This window comes from Cebidichthys violaceus, unplaced genomic scaffold, assembly GCF_023349555.1.
Source record: "Cebidichthys violaceus isolate CVI_PGR_0920_01 unplaced genomic scaffold, fCebVio1.0.p SCAF_13, whole genome shotgun sequence".
In the NCBI taxonomy this organism is placed as follows: Eukaryota; Metazoa; Chordata; class Actinopteri; order Perciformes; family Stichaeidae; genus Cebidichthys; species Cebidichthys violaceus.
The window spans coordinates 9936278-9959649 of record NW_027176296.1 but is presented as its reverse complement, the minus strand read 5'-3'; the positions used below and the strand labels follow the sequence as shown (position 1 = coordinate 9959649).

The 23372-nt window shown below is 39.8% G+C and overlaps 1 protein-coding gene across 14 annotated transcripts in view; it reads right to left on the bottom strand.

Annotated features, from left to right (window-relative positions):
• Window positions 1–23372, bottom strand: part of lrrc7 (leucine rich repeat containing 7) — a 119814-nt gene that overhangs the window by 40370 nt on the left and 56072 nt on the right. For 12 of the 14 annotated variants that reach the window (XM_068707708.1, XM_068707719.1, XM_068707705.1 and 9 more), the window contains 4 exons: window positions 7875–8077; window positions 3353–3470; window positions 2901–2979; window positions 1934–2023 (listed from right to left, as the gene is read on the bottom strand). In XM_068707708.1, the coding sequence (XP_068563809.1) occupies window positions 1934–2023; window positions 2901–2979; window positions 3353–3470; window positions 7875–8063 (476 nt within the window). In that variant the 5' untranslated portion in view covers window positions 8064–8077. Of the gene's footprint in view, window positions 1–1933; window positions 2024–2900; window positions 2980–3352; window positions 3471–7874; window positions 8078–14562; window positions 14683–23372 lie in introns of all 14 variants that reach the window. The other 2 variants (XM_068707709.1, XM_068707710.1) reach the window with 1 other exon arrangement.

The window sequence follows — 23372 nt, the reverse complement described above, 5'->3', positions numbered from 1 at the left end:
AAAAAAACAGGAAAACACCTGTCAAACAAAACCCAAAAAACACCATAACCATAGCCCCAATTGCTCCAAAATGAATACTCGAGAGGGAGGATGACTTGAAGAACAGATCATGCAAAAAGTGTGTCTGTAGTGTAAAAAAAAGTGGCTTCAATGGCGATTTAGAAATGGGGTACGGTTGTCTGTGCAAGACTTTTTTGAAGTACGTTTTAACATTGGGGTCTATGGAGGAGAAAGTTGGTTTTCCTCTCAAGTAAAGGCTTTTGTGCCAAATGTGTAAATCTGTGAGATTCCATAGTCATATGTCTACGACAAGGACAAGATTAGCTACGTTTCCATCCAAAAATTATGCATGTAGAGTGAAAATTGAGGAGTCAGTCGCAAAAGACAAATATTTTTTTCACAGAAATCTCAGGCTTCTCTTCACTCTAGCGATGACATCACGCACTCTAAGCTGCGCAATACACACCCATTATAAAAGCAGAAAAGGACTGAAAAACACATAAAAGCAAAATTGCTACAGCTCAAAAAGTATAAAAGATATCAAAATGATTATAACATACAATCATTGATCAGGGTTTTCTCAACATTTGAAAGTTTAAATGGTGTCTGTAGCTGAAAGTATGAGGAAGTAGAAGGATCTGAAAGTTGAACAAGTTTAAGAGGATTTGAAAAGTTTCTCCATAGACATCCCATTCAAAAAAAAATTGCAAAATGCTTAATAATTAAAAAAGTTGAAATATTAGAAACATAAAAAGACATAGCACCCCTCTCCTGAAAAAGCTGAACATTTTCATATTTGAACGGTTTCTGTAGCTTAAGAAATGTGGAAGTTATTAAGTGCCAAAATACGTATGGAAGAAATAGTTGAAGAATAAAGATTAGGATAACAATACTTGGAATGCTGAATCAGCATTCCAACAATAAAGATTCGAAGAACAATACTTGGAATGCTGAATCAGCATTCCAACAATAAGTCCGCAGGATTACAGTCAGTGTGCTTTGGCACAGGCAGTATTACTGCCTTGTGCCACAAAGCCACACTGAATAAACCCGCAGGATTACAGTCAGTGTGCTTTGGCACAGGCAGTATTACTGCCTTGTTCCACAAAGCCACACTGAATAATAATAAACCCGCAGGATTACAGTCAGTGTGCTTTGGCACAGGCAGTATTACTGCCTTGTGCCACAAAGCCACACTGAATAAGCCCGCAGGATTACAGTCAGTGTGCTTTGGCACAGGCAGTCCTTGTGCCACAAAGCCACACTGAATAATTGATTGGTAATGTGTGATTACCAAAGATTACTCCACATGATTACAGATGATCAGCACTATAAAAGTGTTTCAATTTAAGGTATTTTTAACGTTTGAGCTTCCACATATTTCACAGGATTTCATTTGAAGCGTCTTTCATCACAAACTAACCGGTATCAGCTGCCCTCACTCATAATAACTGAATAAAACCAGCAGAGTAACTTGTTGGAAATAAAGTATTAAGACAACAATGAACAAAAAACACAATACAGTGACCCTTACAAAATTCTAAGAAGTATATAGAAATGGGATAATGGGATGACGAAAGAATGACATGGATAGAGGAATGGACTAATTTTTTTTGAGAAATTAAAACTTGGCCCTAATATAAAAAATGCCCCAAAGATAAATGTCCATACAATAACTAAGCCTTAGGCCTATCGGGCATGCTCAGCATCTTTGAATAATTACACATCCTTTAATCATGTACAGTACAGTTTAAAGGCTGATACACTTGGACGTACCCATATTTTTCATAAAGAGCCTTTACAATTGATACTAGCGCCACTGACTGAATTAGTGTCTCTGGTGCCTGAAATATGTAAAAACACCTCATCCAACACAGTCACACACAAATGCTCAGGACCAAGCACACACTAACAATTACATGCATTACTTTACCTGCCAAAGTTAGCCGGCAGATACTCCAAGAAGGCATCGTTTAAGAAGAGCTGGGTCAGATTCAGGAGCTGCGTAAAACCATCTGGGAGTCTGGAAGAGAGAGTAATGGCAGAAAAAAACAAAGAAATTAAGAGCATATGCAAAAGAATAATAAGAAAGAAAAAGAAAATGTGTGTCCTTAAAAGGACACAATAGATTAAATAAAATATGTTCCCATATAACCCTTTAAAACAGTTCGCTGCTGTCAGCCTGTAGATGACTCATCTCTTGCACACACACACACACACACACACACACACACACACAGTAAAAGAAACATGTATGTCTGCAGTTTACTGTGTGGTTAAGTCCAGTTGTGCTTCATGGACATTACACTACCGGCAGCAAAACAGCAATTACTATCATAACACCTGATGCTCCAATAGTAAACAACATCAGCACTTTATAGTAGCAATTATATCTTCTATTGTCTAGTCATAGCTGAGCCAATAGGATGTATATGGTTGTATGGTAGTTAAGGGTCTGTGGATGCAGCCAAGTACTGTAAAATATGAAGTGCCTCTGTGGTGCTTTAATTGCATAGATTGGAATACAAAAAAAGCAGGAAAAAAACAAGACCAGTGTCGGTCTCTTGACAGGGAAAAATCTGCTCAAACAGCTAAATACATGGCAGATGCATCAAACAATCCATTACATCTTGAACTAAGTCCAAGTCCATTCAAACCGGTTGTTTCAATTGGTGCTATCAACAATGCATGGAACACAGTGTTTCACCCTCAATACAAACTGGTCCTATATGAAAAAGAGACTACATATGAGCCAATTGTTTATTTTTAGGATGATAGAGTCAGTGCTGTAGATAAACATTAAAATGAGCTGCCATCAAACTAGAGGCCCGGATATTCCAAGGGATTCAGTGGTCATGATAAGAGTAAGTTATACTACAAGGTGAGTGTTTGTGTCTTACTTGGTGATAGGGTTAACACTGGCCTCCACCACAGACAGGCCTTTACAGCATTTTATATTGTCAGGAAACTCCTGGATACCTGTGAGAGAGAGAGACACAGAGAGGGAAGACGAAATGTGTTTGTGGAGTGAATTTCTGTAAAGACAGGGAACTATTATCTACAGTGATCTTTGCAAGTATTCAGACAGCATCACATTCTGTCATATTTTGATTAAATACTTTGGATGTGAGATAATTGTGATTATTATTTTCATTTCATGTGGGCTGAGTTCAGCTTTTTGAGATCTGTGCTACCCTTGTTTGTTTCCTTACCCGCTCTTCTCCATACACTGTACTGGATGTGGGCATGGTTGTAATTTGCATTGCAGTTGAGAAGGCCAGTCATTTTTCAATAGAGTTTCACTTTGTTCAGGTTGAATCAGTCATCTTTTTATCACAGAGAGGATTTTTACCGTTTTTACTGATGTCTAGCTCTTTGAGGTTAACCAGGCTGGCGATGGTGGTGGGCAGGTTGGACAAGTCGTTATCGGGCATGCTCAGCTTCTTCAAGGCCTGGCAGTTGAAGAGTTGCTATGGAAACACAGAGGGGAAACAATGGAATATTATAATCTGTTGGCAGAATCACGCAGACCTTTAGTAGAAAGATACAGTACAGAAAGCCAGGAAGTCAGCTGGAGTTATGCACCACGTAATGTTGTGGAAAAGCAATGCCATTTTAGCTGCTTTTCAATGAATAACGCAGATTTAATCTCCAATATACAGTGGCCCCTCAGGACAAAACCCAAACTACAATGAAAGATGTAGGAGTGAAAGCACATGCATGAAATGCTTGAAGTACAGACAGGCTAAAACATACTAACAAAAAACACAAACAACAGACTAAACCACTGACATGAACGGGAATGCTATCCAAATCTAGAAATGCTACAAATACAAAAAACAAACAAACAAGGTCAAAACGAAAAAATCAAGAAGATTTTTTATTTTTCGGCCCTTCATCCCGAAAACAAAAACCCACTATTATTTATTTGACTTAGTTCACAAAAGAGCTGTTAAAGTTAAAATCAGCTGAAATTAAAAGTCTTCATAAAAAGCCATAAGTTACAATTTAGGTTATGATTTATATATTATCTGTTAAATTCAGCAATATGTTAACAGTGTCTGGAAAGTAGTAAGACTGGCAGGAGTGTGTATTTTCAGAGCAACGGGACTTCGGAGCAGTGGACTTTCGTTTTCGTGTAACGGGCCATCAGACTAATTGGGCCATCATGCCAAAAATACCTTTTTAGAACTATTGGGCTTTTGGAATAATGGGCTTTTGAACCAAAGGGCAGTCCCCCAGACAACTGTCCCAGGGTATGTTCAAATTACCATCGATATCTATTGCAATAAAATGCAGCTGTCTCTTAATATTCTATTGCAAACAAGTTTCTCCGGTGTAAGGGAGCTACAACATCCGATTCTAAATACCGTTGCGGAGGATAGCAAAAAGTTTAAATATTTCAAATTTGGATATTAATGCAACCATTAGCGATGGCCGGTATTCTCTGCCGGCCTCTCTCGTCAACTAACATGATATCCGGTTTGCCGTTTTTAAAATTGAGGTCAGCTAAGTTCCTGTGAAATATTCAGATGGGCATGTCTTCATCCGTAACAATCTAAAAAATGTAAATGGTATTACAAAGTAGGACATCATGGTGGCAATCCATGATTTGTGTACAGCCCATTGTCCCACTCATGTCCCACTCCACATTTAGTTCAGCAATATAAAAATTAAAAAAGTACAAAAAATACTAATTTGATTACTTTTTGTGGTCATCGCGAACCACATATAGGCCAAACAAGTTTCCACATGTCTGAGCCTAAACCGATTAGATAGTTTTAGCTTTAGCTGTTTTCTTATTCTGAAGACTCTTGAATGGATTACCACACTCTTATGAGTACAGGTGAGAACAACAGTTTGGGAAGGGACATAATTTGGCTCGTGTTTGGTGCCTTCTGAACAGGTTATAATTCATAGGTGGTACAGCATCCCCACAGGAGAAATGCTGAGGAATTCCTCCTTACAGGAGAACTGAATCCATTTGGATGAATGGCAAAACATTATTAACGTTATTAATTAAGTATTTCAATGGATCATTCAGTGAACTGTTTTTGTTTTTCCATGTTTCCTAACATCACCTTCAAGAGGTAATAATAAAAATATACACAATATACACCAAGTGTGATTTGATGTGAACCATACTTCACACGAGGAATGAACTATTATCTAATTATGTGCAATTTAGAATGCTCATTCACATTCATTCCTACAGGCAATTTCCAAGCCACCTAACTTGCACAAAGAAAGAGAACCTGTGCAGACGCTTGAAAAAATTAAACTTAATCATAAACTGCACAAACCAAAATGTTGTTTGTTGAGAATTTAAGTTTAAAAAGCATTCCTAATATGTTTAATAGCACCCCTAGTGGTGGATGTTAAATGTCAATATTAACTTACAGAGGTCTTAAACCATAAAATCATAATCATTGAATGCATTAGATTAGAAGTATAGTTACTGAATGTTTAGAGCCATGAGGGAAAGCGAGCGTTTCAGATCTTTCATGACCATATATGGAGATAAGATGAGTCATAGTGGAATCGGCACCAAATGGAGACTGGACCATGGTCAAGCGAGGGTGTCGGGTGCACGCAGCTTTTACGAGGAGGAGGACATGCCAGACCAGGAGAGACTGTCCAGATCATCAAGTTAGACCAATAGTGAGCATTGTCCGAGGCCAGGAGGGGACAATTGAATTTCAGCCAGTCACTGAAGCTGATACTGGATTTTGAAAGTAAACCACTGACTTTCAAGTATCAAGACATGATAAGGAGAGAAGTTCTTCAGTTCTTGGCGTTCCTGTTTTACAGCTAATTGACTTTTGTCGGCCTCGCAAATCCTTACTATCGATAGTGTAATTCAGTTTGTAATTGTCTTTTAGCTTCTGTGAATTATTAAATACTTTTTTATTGAAAACCGGATCCAGCTGATTTTTTGACACGACTCCGTTGCTCAAAGAAACAACAGAGTGAGAGATCCGCGGCCTCCTGTTAGGAGAGGTTCTTTACTACTCAACATGTTCTATGGAGAAAATAATTTGAAATTGCCTCTTCTGTGCATCTTATTGAAGTGTTGAGTTGTCGGCCACATTTACTTTTACATTCCCACCTGACTGTCACTATTGTAAAGAGCAAAAACAAAATGAACACCAGGGCCAAAGAGCTAGACAGAGCTAAACATGGAAAGGTAGCCAGGTGATTCAGGCCACACGCCTCTACACTTAAAGACACAATCCCTTACTCACACACACTTCAGGAGCTCTCCAACTCACTTACATAAAGGCCAATCACTTTGGCAGCCTCGGCAGCCTTTATACAATCTTGGCACACACATAAACATACACGATTTTTGTCTGTTGAATGCAAGTTGGGCTCCCCACTTACTTAGCCCTATTAGACTGTCTCCATTTATGCAGGTTATACTGTATTTAGAAATCCAATTCACCACCTCTGTCATTTAAACTAAACCAGGACAGGATATCAATAAATTGAGACAGCGCTCCTATAAACAGCACCTGTAATTCTCCTTGAAATATTGTCGGGGCATTTTGCCTCATTACTGCTCACACAAGGGTTTTTTAAGTCTCGGGTTGCTGAGGATGCCTCTCTTCCACCCCATGTTTCCTGTCACTCGATGATGTCTAGTATGGGATGCTGTTTGTAGTATGGAAACATTACAGCTTGTCTCAGTCTCAAGACTCTTCAAATTTAATTTTTCTACAGGGATGACAATGTTTTCGGTCGGTCAAATCATGAACATATTATTTATATAGTGCAAAAATCACAAATTTGTAAACTGTGTATCTTCACAGCTGTCCAACATAAAATATCTCAACACTTTTTGAATGGATTGACTTTAAACTTTGTGCAGTCACGCTGCACATAGGGAAGAATCCCAATGACTTTAAAATTATAAAAGTTAGCATTCAGTTAAAGTACGCCAGAGGTTGACGGAGTACAATGAAGCTGCAATGTTCACTGACTCTGAACTGTACAGAGGATGAACCCTTTTTGTTTAAGGACCAGCATGGCCTTAGCACCACGCAGCCACACAATTGTTGCACTGGTGGTAAAGATCTAAGAATAGCAAAGCTTTACAGCATTGCTTAACTGTCAATTCCTTAAAATGAACATCACTGGTGCTCACACAACAGCTATATATCCAAATGTGTCAACTTCTGAGGGCGCAGGCCACAGTTCCAGTCAAGAAGTGGCTTCAGTGGAGTTGAAAAAGAATAAAGGTCCACTTTTGTCAAATACCACAAAGCAATTACATACTATAGGTCACATTTACAGTCACTTTATGTAATCATTTAAGTGCAAACATGTATATTTGTTGTGCTGTCAACCAATAGGTAAATAAGTAAAGCAGCTCTTTGTTACATAAAATGCATGTCGCGGCTCCCTAGAACAAGGTGTGGAGCAAACAGTTGACTTTAATCAAGGTGAACGAGGTCATAAAAAAGAGCCACACATACAGGGTGCTGCAGGAATGAGTCTTAAATCCAGAAAATTAGTCAAAAATCATAACTGGTGTTCATTTGTGTAGAGTATCTTCCTGTACAAAAGTGTAAGTATCCTAAACTTGTGTTTGCAATGGACCTTATTTTCTGCAATGGAAAAATCCCATTGGCTTGTTGACGACCGAACCGGTGCAGTGCTAACTTCTGGGCTGCTCGACAAAAATACGTCATCCCTGCACTCTATTAGTCCATGGATTTTCACTTTGGTTTTGCAAGGATCACATTAGGGTTGACTGACTGGCCTTGGTCCAGGTAGTCAAAAAGTTATGTGTAGCAAGTTTGGCTTTGAGGTTTGAGGTTGGAGACAAGATACAGCAGAAAGGGGGTCAACATATGGTTCAGAGGCGTTACCTTGGGTAGTTCCTCAATCTGGTTGGCGTCGAGGTAGAGCTCCTCCAGAGTCCTCTCAAAGCTGAAGATTTCCTTTGGGACCTGCTGCAGGCTGCAGTGGGAGTAATCCAACACTGAGATCACTTCCTCTTCACCACGGAAACAACGGCACGGCACCAGCCGGCCAATCAGCTTCCGCTTAGTGGTCATTTCCAGACACTGCACTATAGAGGTGAGAAGAGGAGAAGAGAGGGGTGACGTTAGTGTTATTTCAGAGGGTCTGATGCAACTCATATACATCAACAGGCACATTGCATCTGTGCAGTCTTTATTTATTTCATTGTATGCCTGTGTAGACTGTTGCTGGTGTGACAGTACCAAGTACATGGTCTGGCTTTATCCTTAAAAGATTAAAAAGAGTCAGAAATATCAAACTACCAGCAAATATGTTTTTATTAGATTAACTATGAAGCTGAAATTGTGAACACTGGTCGTAAAGAGTTTCCCTTTTAATGTGTTTTGAATGGAAGAGATGGCGGACTAAATTTAAAAAAAGTAATGAATAATTATGAGGCTTCAAAAGTTTAAGTTAGTTAAAAGTGGGGGTAGAAGACTTTTTAGTACATAATCCCTTGTTTGTGTTGTCATCCCCCACTGCAGCTCAGAAAAGAACCAGGGAGAAAGAAAAAAAGGCCGTGATTTTAGAAAAAAAACACTATTTGATGAGTCAGACTGCTGAACCTTCATATTAGCTTTTCATAAACTTTGTAATAGCTTTCAAATGACCGCCAGGCAGGTGTAAAAATCTGGGGCATCACTCGTCAACCAGCTGTTACACAGTATGAGGCTCAACTCTTGCTGTCACTCTCTCACACACACACACACACACACACACACACACACACACACACACACACACACAGTGACTCTCTTCAAACAACAAGCCAGAGCCTTATAATTAGATTGAATCCTTTGTAATTCTGCGACAACATCACTCCGTCACTCCATTACATGACTCCATTTAAAAAGCCAGCAGCTGAATGTTATGAGTAGGATAACTACGGGTATTAAAATCCTTGAGTGAGGATTTATCATTCAGCTTTATCATTTCAGACCCTCACTACACTCAATCTACTGACAAATAAATACGTTTTAATGCCAGCCCTTTCAAACAGAACAAAGAGCGAATTTCCAGTTATCTCGACTGCTGCCTCAATTTCCTGTTTGATCTGGATGAGTTGAAAACCAGCTGTAATGAGGAGAAATGGAGTAAGAGGACGAGAGGAGGTGATGAGGAACGAAGCTGAGGAGGCAGAGGGGAATGAAAAGGGGAGGAGAAGAAAAGGAGGGAGAGAACATGAACATGAGGAGGCGTAGAGAGCAGAGAGAGGGAGACCAGGAGGCTCCGAGATAAAGACCTGCAGCGTTATCTGTCTATAAACACACGCACATGTCCAGCACAGTGTGACCAGATGAATTCAGAAGATAAACAGAGTGATCTTGAGCACTGTGAGGACACTATGTTATCTGCTCTAGTAAAGGCCAGTGAAATCTGATTTTAAAAAAAGACCGCAGATCCTCCAGACTGTTTATCTAAAAAGGGTTGGAACATTCAAATCAATACACCCTTATCCACAGTCATGCTCAGAGCGGGTGTAATGAGGCGAGCTGGGATTTACTGTTTGTCTACAGCATGTGTAAACCCAGCAGTCAGGGCTTTTCGCAGAGCTCACACCTTGGACCACTGCTTCTTGTCTGACCCCTCATGTTTAGAGTTAAAAGATAAACAAGGGTCTGTTTAGCCACTGGGGAAGAGAAGTGTAAAAAAAGAAAGGAATTCATGAAGCATGTCATGTGTTTTACTTTTCCCTTGTAGTCTCTATGCAAGTACAATGTCAATGTGGCGGACTGCCATACAGATGCTGCAAAAGGGCTAAAACCATAGACACAGAATGAGTAGAATGGACATTGGACTGTTTGTCGTGGTCATTAAAAAATGGCGCTCAGTGAGAAATATTTAAGGGTGGTACTGCAATACAAAAACTAGTGTACTAGTGGGGAAGATTTGTGCAACTCGTTTAAATTTGATGGACTTCTGTTCAGAGACTCTTTTATTGCTTGCAATAAGATTATATAATCATATATCACATTGTGAAGTGTTGAAATTTTGTGGAATTTATTTTAGGATTTATTGGTCCGCGTTTCGGAACCTGTTACCTCTGTTCCTACCTGTTGATATCCTGTATATTGATTCATTTAACACACATTCATCCCTACCTAAAACAACTTTAGATGCAATACAGTTTATAACTGAATATCTTCATATAACTACAAACGGCAACAAACTCACCATCAACTGGCCTGGAGCAGAATACACATTTACTGGTCGAGGCATCCTGCTGTTCTGAACGAGATCCTCTGCACCAAAGAGTGTTGAACAAAGCAACAGAAATGTGACCCAAGACATTAATTTATATAAATACATCTCATGTGTGAACCGGTAGCAGGCCTACATGTCCTAGATTGCAGGTAGATGTCACATTCCTTTTGATTCAGTCATCTATTGTATCTCCTCTCAAATGTTCAGTTTCAGTGTGGCTATCAAATCACGCTCCGCCATAGTTGCACATCAGAGGTATCATTCATCGGCTGAGTAAGCAGGCAGTCTGAGTGCTAACTTGGCTGAAAGCTACACGACTCCCAAAGATGTGAAAACGGTTTAATGCTTGCTGCAACCTCTAATCAAGTGCTTGACATCCCAGCCAAGACCCAGATGGACCTGTATAATGCTCCAAAACCAGCAACACTGACCAGAGCTGATACGACCTTAATGTTGATCTCTACTACAGATCAAAGGGGAATTATAGCAATTGTAATTGTGTGGCTTCGCTTGATTTTTTTTTCTCACTCTTTTCACTCTATTCGCAGTCATAGTCTATTTATTTTGAGTAAAACACAAACATTTGTGTTCCAGACTGACATGTATATAAGTAACTTGAATTATTACAGACTGTCTTTTAAGACCTCCAAAATGGCCAAGTAAAAAAAAGCACTGAAAAGTATTGTGGTTAACGTCTTGGCAAAATCAATAGTATGAATATCAGCCTGCAGTCTGCTAAACACTTTGTTTTTATTTGCTACTGATACTGCAGCTGCTTGCTTATGCACTCACAGTCTACTGATGTAATAGCTTAAGCATGAAAAGACAGACTAGACTAAAATTAACAGCTTTTTGGTCACAAGAGCAGAGAGAGAGAGAGCAGAGCTAATGTTACCCATTAGAATTAGGCAATGACAGCGGTGACAGTGCCAAATATTAGGAGGAAATGGGAGCTGTTTACAGGGGCAGCGATGAGTGCTGTCTGTGGGCAGTCAGCTTCACGACACAGGCAAGTTTCCACAGGTGGATTTTACCACAGGAAGAACCCAGAATATGGACAAACAGGACACACAGAACAGGAAGAACATAAAGCTGCTCGGACTAGAGTGTTTCATCAAATCTATGGATTTCATTTCAATGGATATGGGACAGATGACAACAAGGTGACCAATTTAACACAATACACCACGATGAAACAAAAAAAAAAAATCAACATTCAGCTGTTAATTCATGGTTATCATGCCCCCCCCCCCCCCCCCCCCCCCACACACACACACACACACACACAAAAAAAAAGGTACCAATGGGGTGAAACTGAGCGTGGTTGGCAGTGTTGGCTCTCGCTGCTGCTATGGAAACAGCATGACAGAGCAGACTGACTCTGCAGAGGCACCGCTACATGTGCAAGCTCCCAGCACGTTATACAGACACACACACATTCAAATGATTTAGCTATGTTCATATCAGTGCAATGATAATTACATAAAAGAAACAAAGATGTGAGTAGTGATACATTTTCCAGGAACTGCTAACACACACCTGCCCACACACGCCACACACACACACACATTTACATACTAGCAAGCAGAGGTGGAAGAAGTGTTTTGATTATTTACTTTAGTAAAAGCAGTCATAACACAATGGTATAGTACTTAAATACAAGTAAAAGTCCTGCATTCATAATCCTACTTGGCAAAATGTACAGAAGCATTAGTAGCACTTAACTGTCTCACATATAAGATAATTGTAACTGGTGCACTTTTGTGTGAGCAGCATTTTATTAGTAGTTGATTTGGGTGGGTGTATTATTAATATTCCAACCTGTTTTTAGTTCAAAATAAACTTTAAATGTCAAAAAACGAGAGTCTGTATCTCGAAAGAAGAAAAAACAAGCTGGTTTCATTAACATAATGAAAGTCTATCTCATAAACTTTTTATTTATTTGCATTGAAAACAGGTTGAACACATGCAAGCAGTATTTTTTCACTTTTTATAAGAAAGGTTGTGTCTCGAATTCCATACTAACATGTTATTTAGTATGCTAAAACAGTAAGTCAGAAACCTCAGCGTGAAACCAATAGTATGTAAATTGCATTTCTGGTGAAATATTACAGTATGCAAACAATGAACTCTACACAGGCATAAATATCCCACAATGTAATCCGGTAGTGACAACAATGTCCATAACAGACAATGGCAGACTTCTCAATAACGCTTCAATTCAAGCGTAAGTACAAGATTTCACTTTGCCAGAAGTAATACTTTTTTAAAATGAGTTCAGACTTTATGATTCTCACAAATCATAGATTGGTCTCATGAAGTGAGAACATAAAATATTGCTCAGTGCATCCAAAGGTTACTATTGTTTATTCATACAAACATACATTAAACGTTCACATATTCGATATGTACTGTACAGTATACGAATTTGGACGCAGCCAGAACAAAACGACCAAAAAGGAAACTTTCTGTTCACTAAATAATGCAAAATTAAAATAGTAAAACGTACAATATTAATACACTGGAGTAAATGTACTTTTCATCTCTGGTGTCATTGCTCTTCCTGAATTTCACCACAAATGATCTCTTTTCTTTCATCTGCTCTTTATTGAAGTTTGTGCCTGTGTGAAGGGTGAACTCCGCTGGGTCATGTAACAGCCATCACTTCACGTGCAGCCGTGCCGTCACCATAGTAACCGCTGCCATAGAGACCGTCTCCCAGGACCTGGGTGTATTTTTACTCTCTCTCTCTTTCTCTCTCTCTCTCTCTCTCTCTCTCTCTCTCTGTCTCTCTCTCTGTCTCTCTCTCTCTCTCTCTCTCTCTCTCTCTCTCTCTCTCTCTCTCTCACAAAACAGAACATGCTGCACTCAGTGGGCGATCGCTCCACATTTGGTGACGCTTTACATGGACTCAAATATATCAGACACTGTTATAGCACCTGAATAAGAACAGGTTCTCCGCGTCTCTCTTTCTGTTTCATTTTTTTTTTTTGATGTAGAGGTGTGAATGCTGCAGAACTCACCCCAAGCTTCTGCACTCACTCACACACTGTCACGCACAAGCACATGTGAAACACAGACTCACACAAAATGCCCTTACGCATATGAACCAACAAAATAACAGTCACACGCACACACACAGGCTCATTTGGTTCATGATTACTTTGAGACGGTGATGGCGAGAGAAAATGGAAGATCCTGTTTCATATCCCAGTGCTTCACATTGTCAAGCGAATCCCCGAATAGTGAATGTTTGTGTGTGTGTGAGTGTAAGACTGTGTATGTGGGAGGCCGTTAGCTAACTAGCAGCCAGGAACAGCTTGTTCTGTGTTTTTTTTACGTTCATTAAATCACCACTTACAGCACTTACCTGAACCAGCACATGCATATAAACACACAGTTAATTGTCTACATTTGTTCTGATAATTTGTTCTGTGATCTTAATGTATCTTTATTAGCTGCTTGAACTATAATACCAATGTACTTAGGCGTCAGTTTAATAAATATGTAGCAACATCTGGCCAATAATCCATGCATCACCTCTCCTGTTCATGGTCACACCTGGTCATATTCACACCTATGGACAATAGTCAGTTCACCTAACATGCAGAATAAAGCTGCTACGGTTGGTCCATTAATTGATTAATAGATTGACAGAAAATAAATTGGCATCCATTTTGCTATCAATTAAATGTTTTGGGAGATTTTCGAAAAGAAAAGTAGATGCAGCTGTTCAACAGCAACCTAGCGACTTAAGGGAGCAGCAATATCTATTTTCTGACTTTTGTTATTCAGGGACTTTTGTTATCCATTTGTGAGTAAGTGTCTCTTGATAGAAGGTAAGAGCCATGGTCACACACTTTGAAAGCCCAACCATCCACCTCCACCAACCTTTTCTCAAAGAATTTTTGCAGCTGTATAAAGCTTGGTTTATTCTTGCAGTAGTGATGGCAGAAAATGATGTCATCACTGCTTGCGCGCCAAGAGCGAAGGCTCCGCAATTTGTCGCAGCACTTGGTCGAGCACCTCTTAATTTTTCTAACTAGGCATCTGCTGTGCACACGCTCCGGGCTTTTCAGACATGACTGTCACAATTAGCTCACTGATGAAAGCACTGTTAACATTTTTTGAGGTTTGTTTTTAGAAGCTTCAGAAACAGGAGGTCTTATAAATTTAACTTTGAGTCTATATTTAGCCGGCCAAATCAAATTGTTTACAGGATTTCCAACCTTTATGGAAATCTTCACAATACATTTAATACTTGAAGTATTTCTTTACAGGGCTTGCAATAAAGTAATCCATGAATATGCGATATGTGTTTACAGTTACCTTAAATTCTTCCTCGGCATTGTGGAGGTTGCTTAATGGCGCTTTGCCGGTAACACTCATTGACTTCTTGCTTCTTCAGAGTATATTTTGTTTGCACGCCCTCTGCCGTTTCAGAGAATACTGCAACGAGAAAGCATAATAGCCTTTGTGCGTACTCGTTGATTGGGCACCTTCTGTGAAAGACAGGGGGCGCCTCACGCGTGTATAAACAAAGCTTAGCAATGCCATGACCCATCCACCTATGCTACTGTGGGAATTACTCACAAAGTTAGGAGAAAATATAACCATATGCAATTTTAAGTATTTAAACAAATGACCAATGCTTTCTTTTTCCTGGTGAGAACAAAGTCTCAAGGAAAAAGCACACACATCTCACTGAATCATGGTCCGGGGTGTTTTCACACTTGCAGTCTGCCACAGTGGCTCCAGGTGGCATTTCTGTAAAACTCAATGACCCCTTACATCACTGACACTAAAAATAACAATTCGACTGACACAACAAAACACAGCTGCCAATTCACCTGCACCCAAAATGTGGGAATCAATTCCGCTCAGATGCACGAATGAACAAATACAACAAATAGGTCAAACCAGTGTTACCTAAAACCGAGGCCCCAGTCCCAGAGTTACCTGAAGAAAAAATGTTTGCCACTTTCACTCTGTACTGGAAAGTTAAGGGTGTGACTGCATTAAGTGACAAATCCCAACAAATGACAGACAGAATGTTAGACAGACAAACACTGGGATTTATAAATAGAACGCAATAAAGACAAATAAACAAGCAGTCGGGCAGAGAGAGGCAGCGTGACAGAGAGTCGTGCAGACAGAGACGAACATATCTGGGTTATTGCAGGGCTTTTTGTGCTTGCGTCTTGTCAGCTTGTCAGTATTCTTGAAAGTATTCATTTATTTATTAATTAGCTTATTGACACCTTTGCTCTGTTTGAGAGCGGCTGTGAGCTGCACTTTATCGGAGGTGGTGAAGTTATTATTTGTGTGGACAAAAAGCCACACAATGGTGAGATTCATGCCTGATCAGAAGTGTTTTCTGTCTTTCTACTTCTGCAATAAAGACAGAGGCGTATAGCAGTGTACATCTGCTCCTCTAAACTTTGTCTGTCAGACAATCTGAAGGGGAAACTACCATATCAGCAGAGTTCAGAGCAAATGTCATGCACAGCAGTAGAACAGGTAGATTTTTTTCTTAAAGTATTATGACTTTATTCTTATTAAATTACAACTTTATTTTTGTAATATTACTTTTCTAAAAATATTACGACTTCTTAGAGAACATGGATAGGTGGGATACATTTTAAAGTTTTGAACACAAGTAGAAAGCTATTAAATATAGCTATTAAAGTCCAGGGGTTCATGACTGGATTAAAATAAATGAATGTATCATTGAGGTGAATAAGTGATGGTCGTTACACTCTGATGCATCAGTTTTTGCTTTGAAGCATGTATACTTTTGAAATGTTAAGTTCACATTTGATTGTACTTCTGTACTTTTACTCAAGTAGGATTTTAAATGCAGGACCTTTAAGTATAATGGAGAAGTTTTACATTACTGTAATGGTAGATCTACTTAAGTAAAGGATCTGAATGCTTCTTCCACCATTGAGTACCAAGGGTCGTGCCTTTGCTTTGAAAGAAAAAAAATGTCTAAAACAAACAACAAAACAACAAAAACATAGGATCCGTTATAAGATGTTGGAATTACCCTTTAAATATCAGAGGAACTATAAAACTCTCTCGCTCTCTCCTCCTCTCTCTCTCTCTCCCTCTCTTCTCTCTCTCTCTCTCTCTCTCTCTCTCTCTCTCTCTCTCTCTCTCTCTCTCTCTCTCTCTCTCTCCTGTTTCCAGGCCAGTCTTTCTCCTCTCTGTTCTTACAGGGTTGTGCTCAGTGGCCCAGATCTGCCTGAGACGCCCCGGCACATCTCCTCTTTCTGTCCGCTCTCTCTCTCTTCCCTTTCAGGCTTCTCTTGCTCCGTCTGTCTATGTGTTTAATTTTTTTTCTCCTCCTCCATCCCAAACCCTACCAAGAGACAGAAAGGGAAGCCATCTTAAATCTAGCACTTTTTTCTTCCTCTCCATGGGAGTGTCTCGATATACATCCATTTTTAAATTCTCGGAGGGGAATCATTGGAAAGATGAAGTTATCATCTTCTGTTTGAGAATGAGGAAATCTCAGCAGATTGTGTGTTCCGGTCTTAATCATCAGTTTGCCAGGAGAAAAAGTAAACAATAACTTTACTCGCCATTTTATTAAACTAAAAAGTTTGTCTTTTCACATTGACCAAACTCCTTAATCAAGCACATGACAGACACATTCGTATCTCCACGGTGACCTTGTTAGTGCTGTGCAATGCATCAATTAGAAGACTACAATCTCCAGGTCATGTTCAAAATAGACATTACATTTAGAACTATTAGAAAACATTGCAAAGTACATTTTTGATTATAAAGCATACATGTGCAACACGTTGTGACTTGCCAGCTACTTTAGTGGTGTTTTGGATGGTTATTCATGGAGAAAATAAATGCTAAAACCTAATAAGAGAGCACTTTAGACATTTATTGCACCGTGAGCCCTGTGGACACAGTTCCACATGTAAGAAAATAAAAGAAACAGATGAACTAATCCTCGTTTTACTAATCTGTTTCTGTAATAGTCCCAACTAGAACAGACTGTCCAACATAAACATTCAAATTTAGATATCGGACAGATTTGTTCTGTACACAGGGCTGAGCAAAACATCTTTTGTCCATCTGCCACCGCAGTACTTATATCACAAATGTTATGCTTATAAGTGTAGTCAGGTGTGCTGATCACCAAATCTTCAGAGGTGACCAACTGAACTGAAAAACACAGATATTTAGGATGCTTCCACCACTGTCTTCAGCATCATGCAATAAAAGGTTTAAGGTTTTTGTGCGAAGGCAAATTACTCTTTATAACACATACACAGTATGTCTGTTGATCACACAAACACCCTCTGAGGAAGACAAAGCTAGTAATGAAAATAAGTAACCATTGCTTTAAAGCAACTACTCACTGTGTTCATTTGTAGTTTTATAACCAAACATGGATGAGAAAACATTATCATCACATGAAAGGGAATTGGGATTACTATTGATGACTAATCTGAAACAGACAAGACAGACAATGAGGCTTTTAAATTCACTTGTCAATCACTTGTCAATGTCAGTCTGTAAGAGTGTGTTTCTGTGGGCGTGTATGTGACTGTTTGTGTGTTATTTAGCGAGTTGAGGTCACCTTGCAGACTGATCCACATTGCTTTACAATGTCGACCATGTTTAACTCTCCAATCCATAGCACATGAGGTTTAAACAAGTGGATTTCCAACGTGACTTCGGACTCTTTCCACTTTTATTGTGAAATACTAGATAGTTTCACTACTTCAGGCCTCTAAAAAGAATTCAAATGGAGAAATCTTAAAAGGGAACATCACTCTTCAGTCCCGCCTGTGATGCTGAGATATTTTCAGCAGACAAATGCCTACTGTATTTACCCATCTTGCATACACAGAACAACATTAGCATTAATACAAATTTGGGACATCGTGTTTCTGGCCCCCCAAAAAATTCAAGTTCAATATTCACTCTCTTTCAGCTCCGTTTTGGTCTTCTGGGGGAGAATGCTCCACTATCTTCACCAGCTATAGTCTGTTGTTTGGTGCTGGGCAGGCAGCGAACAGTAGGGTTTTTTAAAAACATAACCTAGTCATGGTTTAAATCCTAAACCAAGGCTGAACCCTTAAGTAACTTGAAGTCCAGTTTTCTTCCCTTACAGCGTGATGAATACAGAATACACAGCGTCCTGATTGCAATAGAATGGTTCACCTTCACCTGAAAAACTCTCTTCGTACACCCTGTGAAACCTGCTGCTATCTGGAACAACCTATATCTTTCTGTCATCCCTCTCTCTCTCTCTCTCTCTCTCTCTCTCTCTCTCTCTCTCTCTCTCTCTCTTCTGCACTGGCGAGGAGTCAATTTCTCTTTTTTACTGCCAGCTGATAGCTGTGCATGACTGTCTGGATCTCTATCCATGCGTTCGCTCCATCTATCACCTGCTGCTGCCCCTGTCAGCCCTCTATCGTCTGCTCCCTCCTTCCTCATCCCCTCTCTGCCTCTTTTCTAAATGAAAACAGATAAGATGCTGTGGCTGTTCATCTCTGCATTGATATCTTTCACCTCATGCCCTTGTCCTTAGAGGCGTGTCTGGTTCACTGTCCTGCTCGAGGTCACTTCAACGCTGAAGCACACTATCTGCTGCAGGAATCGAACCCGTGAAGTAACACAGCCTCTCCTGAAGCGAACTCTGCCTAGTTTGCAGGGTTTTTAAATGTTTTCCTCTGACTGCACAACAGCCCCCATTTGCATAAACACCCTTTAGTAAGTTTGTATCCCTAAAGCCTTCCTTAACAGTCCGTGGAAATTGCACTGTGAGCAGTTGCCATGGTAACTAAGGACTCAATTGCCCAAAATTACCATAAAACACTAATTAAAAAGGCCTGGCTAAGAGCACCATTTTGACAGCTTTATGCAGCGCTGCTGAACCAGTCCCTCAGGTGAGGAAAATGGACTGGGAATGGAAATCATTTCAACAGCCACTGCATAACATTTTGTAATTCTGTGGACTGACAACTTAGTGAGTCTAGGTGTAAAATGTGTCCGCTGATCTGCCAGGTTTTGGGCTTTGTGTACTGGACAATATTTTTATAAATTCAAATTTTTTTTGGCCTGACTTTTACAAAGGTCTATGAGCATTCTTACCAGATGTAAGAGTACACAAGTTACACAGCTTCCAGCATACCAGCACTATTGCATACATTGATTGCCATATCCCACATTGAACCTTGCATATTACATTACATTACAGTCATTTAGCAGAAGCTTTTAACCAAAGCAACTTACAATTCAGTATCTATACACCGTAGGCACAGCTACAGGAGGTCATTTTGGGGTTAAGTGTCTTGCTCAAGGACATATTGACATGAGACTAGCGGAGCCAGGGATCGAACCGACGACCCTCTGATTGATGGGCTGCCCTGCTCTCCACTTAGCCACGGTCATGGAGAGAAATTAGTAGTGAAAGTGCAGTAGTTGGGATGTGCTGATCCAAAGAGCAAAGGTCAGAGAATTGCTGTTTCTGGAGTATTGACGGGATATGGGACAATCAGTGGGTGTCCTGGTAGCTTAGGGGTGTAAGATGCTGACCATTTAATCCCAACATAGGGCCCTGTTGGGAACCTTTGTTGCATGGACTGCCTCCTCTCACTGCACATTTCTGTCATCTCTCAACCCTCACTATCAAATAGCACAAATGCCTTAAAAAAATAATTCTAAAAAAATTAAAATGAATGAATGACAAGTTGACGTGTGTCAACCTGCAAAGTCTCATGTCAACATGACAAGTCAGTTGCCCTTTTGACCCAATTTGATTTTCACACAAGGTTTCTATTATTTATAATTTCACTGGTTAAAATGTCTTCTTTTTAAATTTTATATAATTGACATATCCAGTGTTGCTATGATGGCAAAGGATATTGCTACCTAACAGGAGATCTCATTGAAATGGGAAGGCCTTTGAGTTGTTCTCATTTGTGACCACCATTCGGATGCTGCTAGATATATGGGCTGGACTAACCTGACTAGCATGGTTTAACTGACAATAGACAACTTGCTGTAAAAGCAAGTACATTTTCATCTTCACACCTTTAGTATTTAACAAAAAAACACTGATTCACCTGAAGGGCAGTCACAGCTACACCGCTTGACTGATTCTGATGAATGTTGGAAAGTTGGAGGGGAGATGCATCATCATCATCATCATCTCCATTGGAAACATCAGAACAATCTTTTCACCTCCATATCAGCAGCAGTCACCACCAGTTATCATCAGCGCCAACAGACCACAGACACCTTTCCTGTCTGGACGGAGAGAGAAAGACAGTGGGAGACCAGTCGGAGTGAGGAGGCAGCTCCATGACAACACACTGGTGTTGAGCCCACTCGTCACGACACAAAAGGCGCTCTGCAAAAATGTTATAACACGATGCCATCGCCACGGCGATGTGGGCATCACAAGGCAAATTCAGGCCAGTCAGTCAAGGGTGAGACACTTCACTCCCACATACCTGGGCACCGTCGAACTTCGCCATCACGATTGAGAGCGCTTTAAAAAGAAACACAAATCAGGCATTGTCCTTTGTCAAACTAATGAGGAATAAAGTTTGTGCTACTGTGGGAACAATTAACTCTGAATCTTCACACTTAAGTTGCGAATATTCTCATAATTAAAAAGGAATAATACGTCAATGCCACAAATGCGCTCTGATACTGTCTGTACTTGCTGTGTGTCACTCACCCACCCTTCCACCTCTCTCCATTTCTCTGTCTTCCTCCCTCTAATGGCTTAAGCTTCCTTATATGGGGTTCAGACTTTTAAACCAACTAACTCAATGGAGAATTACATGCCACTGAGGGGTAACCTATACCCAAATGATTAAAAAGATAAAATGGTCATCGTGATAACTTTTCCAAAAAGTCTCTCTCACGGCATTCATAAAACCTGGGGCATTGTTATGGCATCTAATAAGCCTTCACGCTTTTGTGGAACAAAATATTAAAATAAATAAAAGCTGCCAATCCACTATAAAACAATAAAACCAATATGTATCCTCATGCTTCCATCTGTCCGTCCATCAATACATAATCCATTTCTATGCCAATATTTATCCCATCCCATTCAGTGCCACTACAAATGGATAATACCAGGGTATCCTAGCTAACAAAACAACAGACAATTCAATAGAAATGTGTATTTTTTAGCTAACGTTAAAAAAAAAATCTATAACAGTGGTTCCCAACCTAGGGATTGTGACCCCTAAAAAGTGTCACAAGATGATCCTGAGGTGTTGTGAGATGATTAATACATTTTTTTTAAACCAAAAAGGTTGGTAAGTGCTGTTCTTGATTGCTTCCCAAAATCAAGATATGACATTTGTGTAAAGAAAGCACAATGTTCAAATACATGGGATCTCTGACTATAGGTGCACAGTCAACAGGCAGCATTGAATTGCAAATGAGTCCTTCAGACTGCACGTTTAAGACAGCAGGACAGGCTGTCATGCTACAACTGCCATGCAGGCAGTGAAATGGACACCTATAGAGCCCATAAGACCTGTGGGGGCTGGCCTACATAGGGTACATCCCAAGTCTCTTAATTGCATCCCCGTTTCCTTCACTTGGGTCCTTGCCTTGCGTCTTAGTCCATCCCACCAGGGATGCATGGAGGAAACCATGCGAGGAGAGAGGAACGAGGAAATATGTTTTAAGAGATATAAGACGTCCTTTCCTCTGAAGCGTCACATGAAGCGACGTCTGTTTCTGATGATCGCAGCTGTGATCAGCTGTCAGTCGGCTTTAACAGCTGCAGAGACTTTTGATATTTTGTGTCTGCACACATGATCACTGTACTTAATAATAGTAACTAATAATACTAATAACTAATAAAGACACACAGTAATCATCACTGTAGAGGTGTTTTCTCTGTTACCTCTTTAATAAACTGTGTCCTGTTTATAAGCACAAGATCGATTTCTACGGCAGAATGCGCTTGTCATATTTATGACTTATTTGCGTCTGTACGTTTCTCTCTGACTTTAATTGTATCCATAATAAAAGTTATTGAGGGAAATATTAGATCATGAAAAGACAAATCTTTCTAACAAATGAAGAAAGTTGTTTGTGGTCCTTTTGTTGTTCAGTCTACAATGAACAGATATTTAAACCAGATAGTGAATCAGAAAACATAAAGCTTGCGTTTAATCTGCAATAAGTCTTCGCTGTTTACATGTTGAAAAAAATCGTATAAGTCCGATCGGCTGCAGCGTCCAATCACATAACTGATGAACAATGAGGGGGCGTGTCGGCCGTTAAAACACTTCCTAGAAGCCTGTTCTCGTGGGTCCTCGCTCATGGCTCCTCAGAGATCCCTCCTCTCTCCTCGCTCCTCCGAGCTAAATAAGAGCTTTGGGACGGCCGTCAATATGGCGCCGCAGAACAACTTCCGGTTCAAGTGAGGATCGAGGAGCGATGAAATGACAATTAAGACTTGGGATGTACCCATATACTGATGTGATATAAAGACCCAATTCCAATCTCCACACTCACGGATTTTGAGGCGTGAGGGTTTAGTTCTGTCCCACTGTCAAATCATTGAGTGTTTGAGGGTGCTCTCTCTCTCTCTCTCGCAAACATTTTGAGCCCTTTATGAACCCTTTCTTTAATTTTGCCCAAAGGGATTTAACCACAATTTTTATTGCAATGTGATGTTAAACAGGGGTTATTAGTGGAAGCATGGAGACGTAAAAAAAAGTTAAACAAAGAGGACAGCACATGAGTGTTTAGCCTGGAAAATTTCATTTACTCAGAAGCATTAAGGATTAAAGATGGAACATAAAGACACGAATGAAAGCAGAGATTATATTACACAGATTTAGTCATCAAACATTTAATTTTGTCATTGAAGCTGTTTGACAAAAATGAATAAATAGATTATTTGAAATTACCTCTCATCTTGTGAGGAAAGAGCCTGGAAGACGTTCAAATCAGGAAGTACAAAGAATAAAATAAATACCCACAATTGTACATAATATTTTTTTACGTTTTCATTGTAACGTGATATGTTGAAGCAAAGTGCTGTCCCATTCGTATTTACAATATTTCAAGCCCTCACAGTCTCTCACACTCAACCACTTACCATGTGACATCAGTAAGTGCTT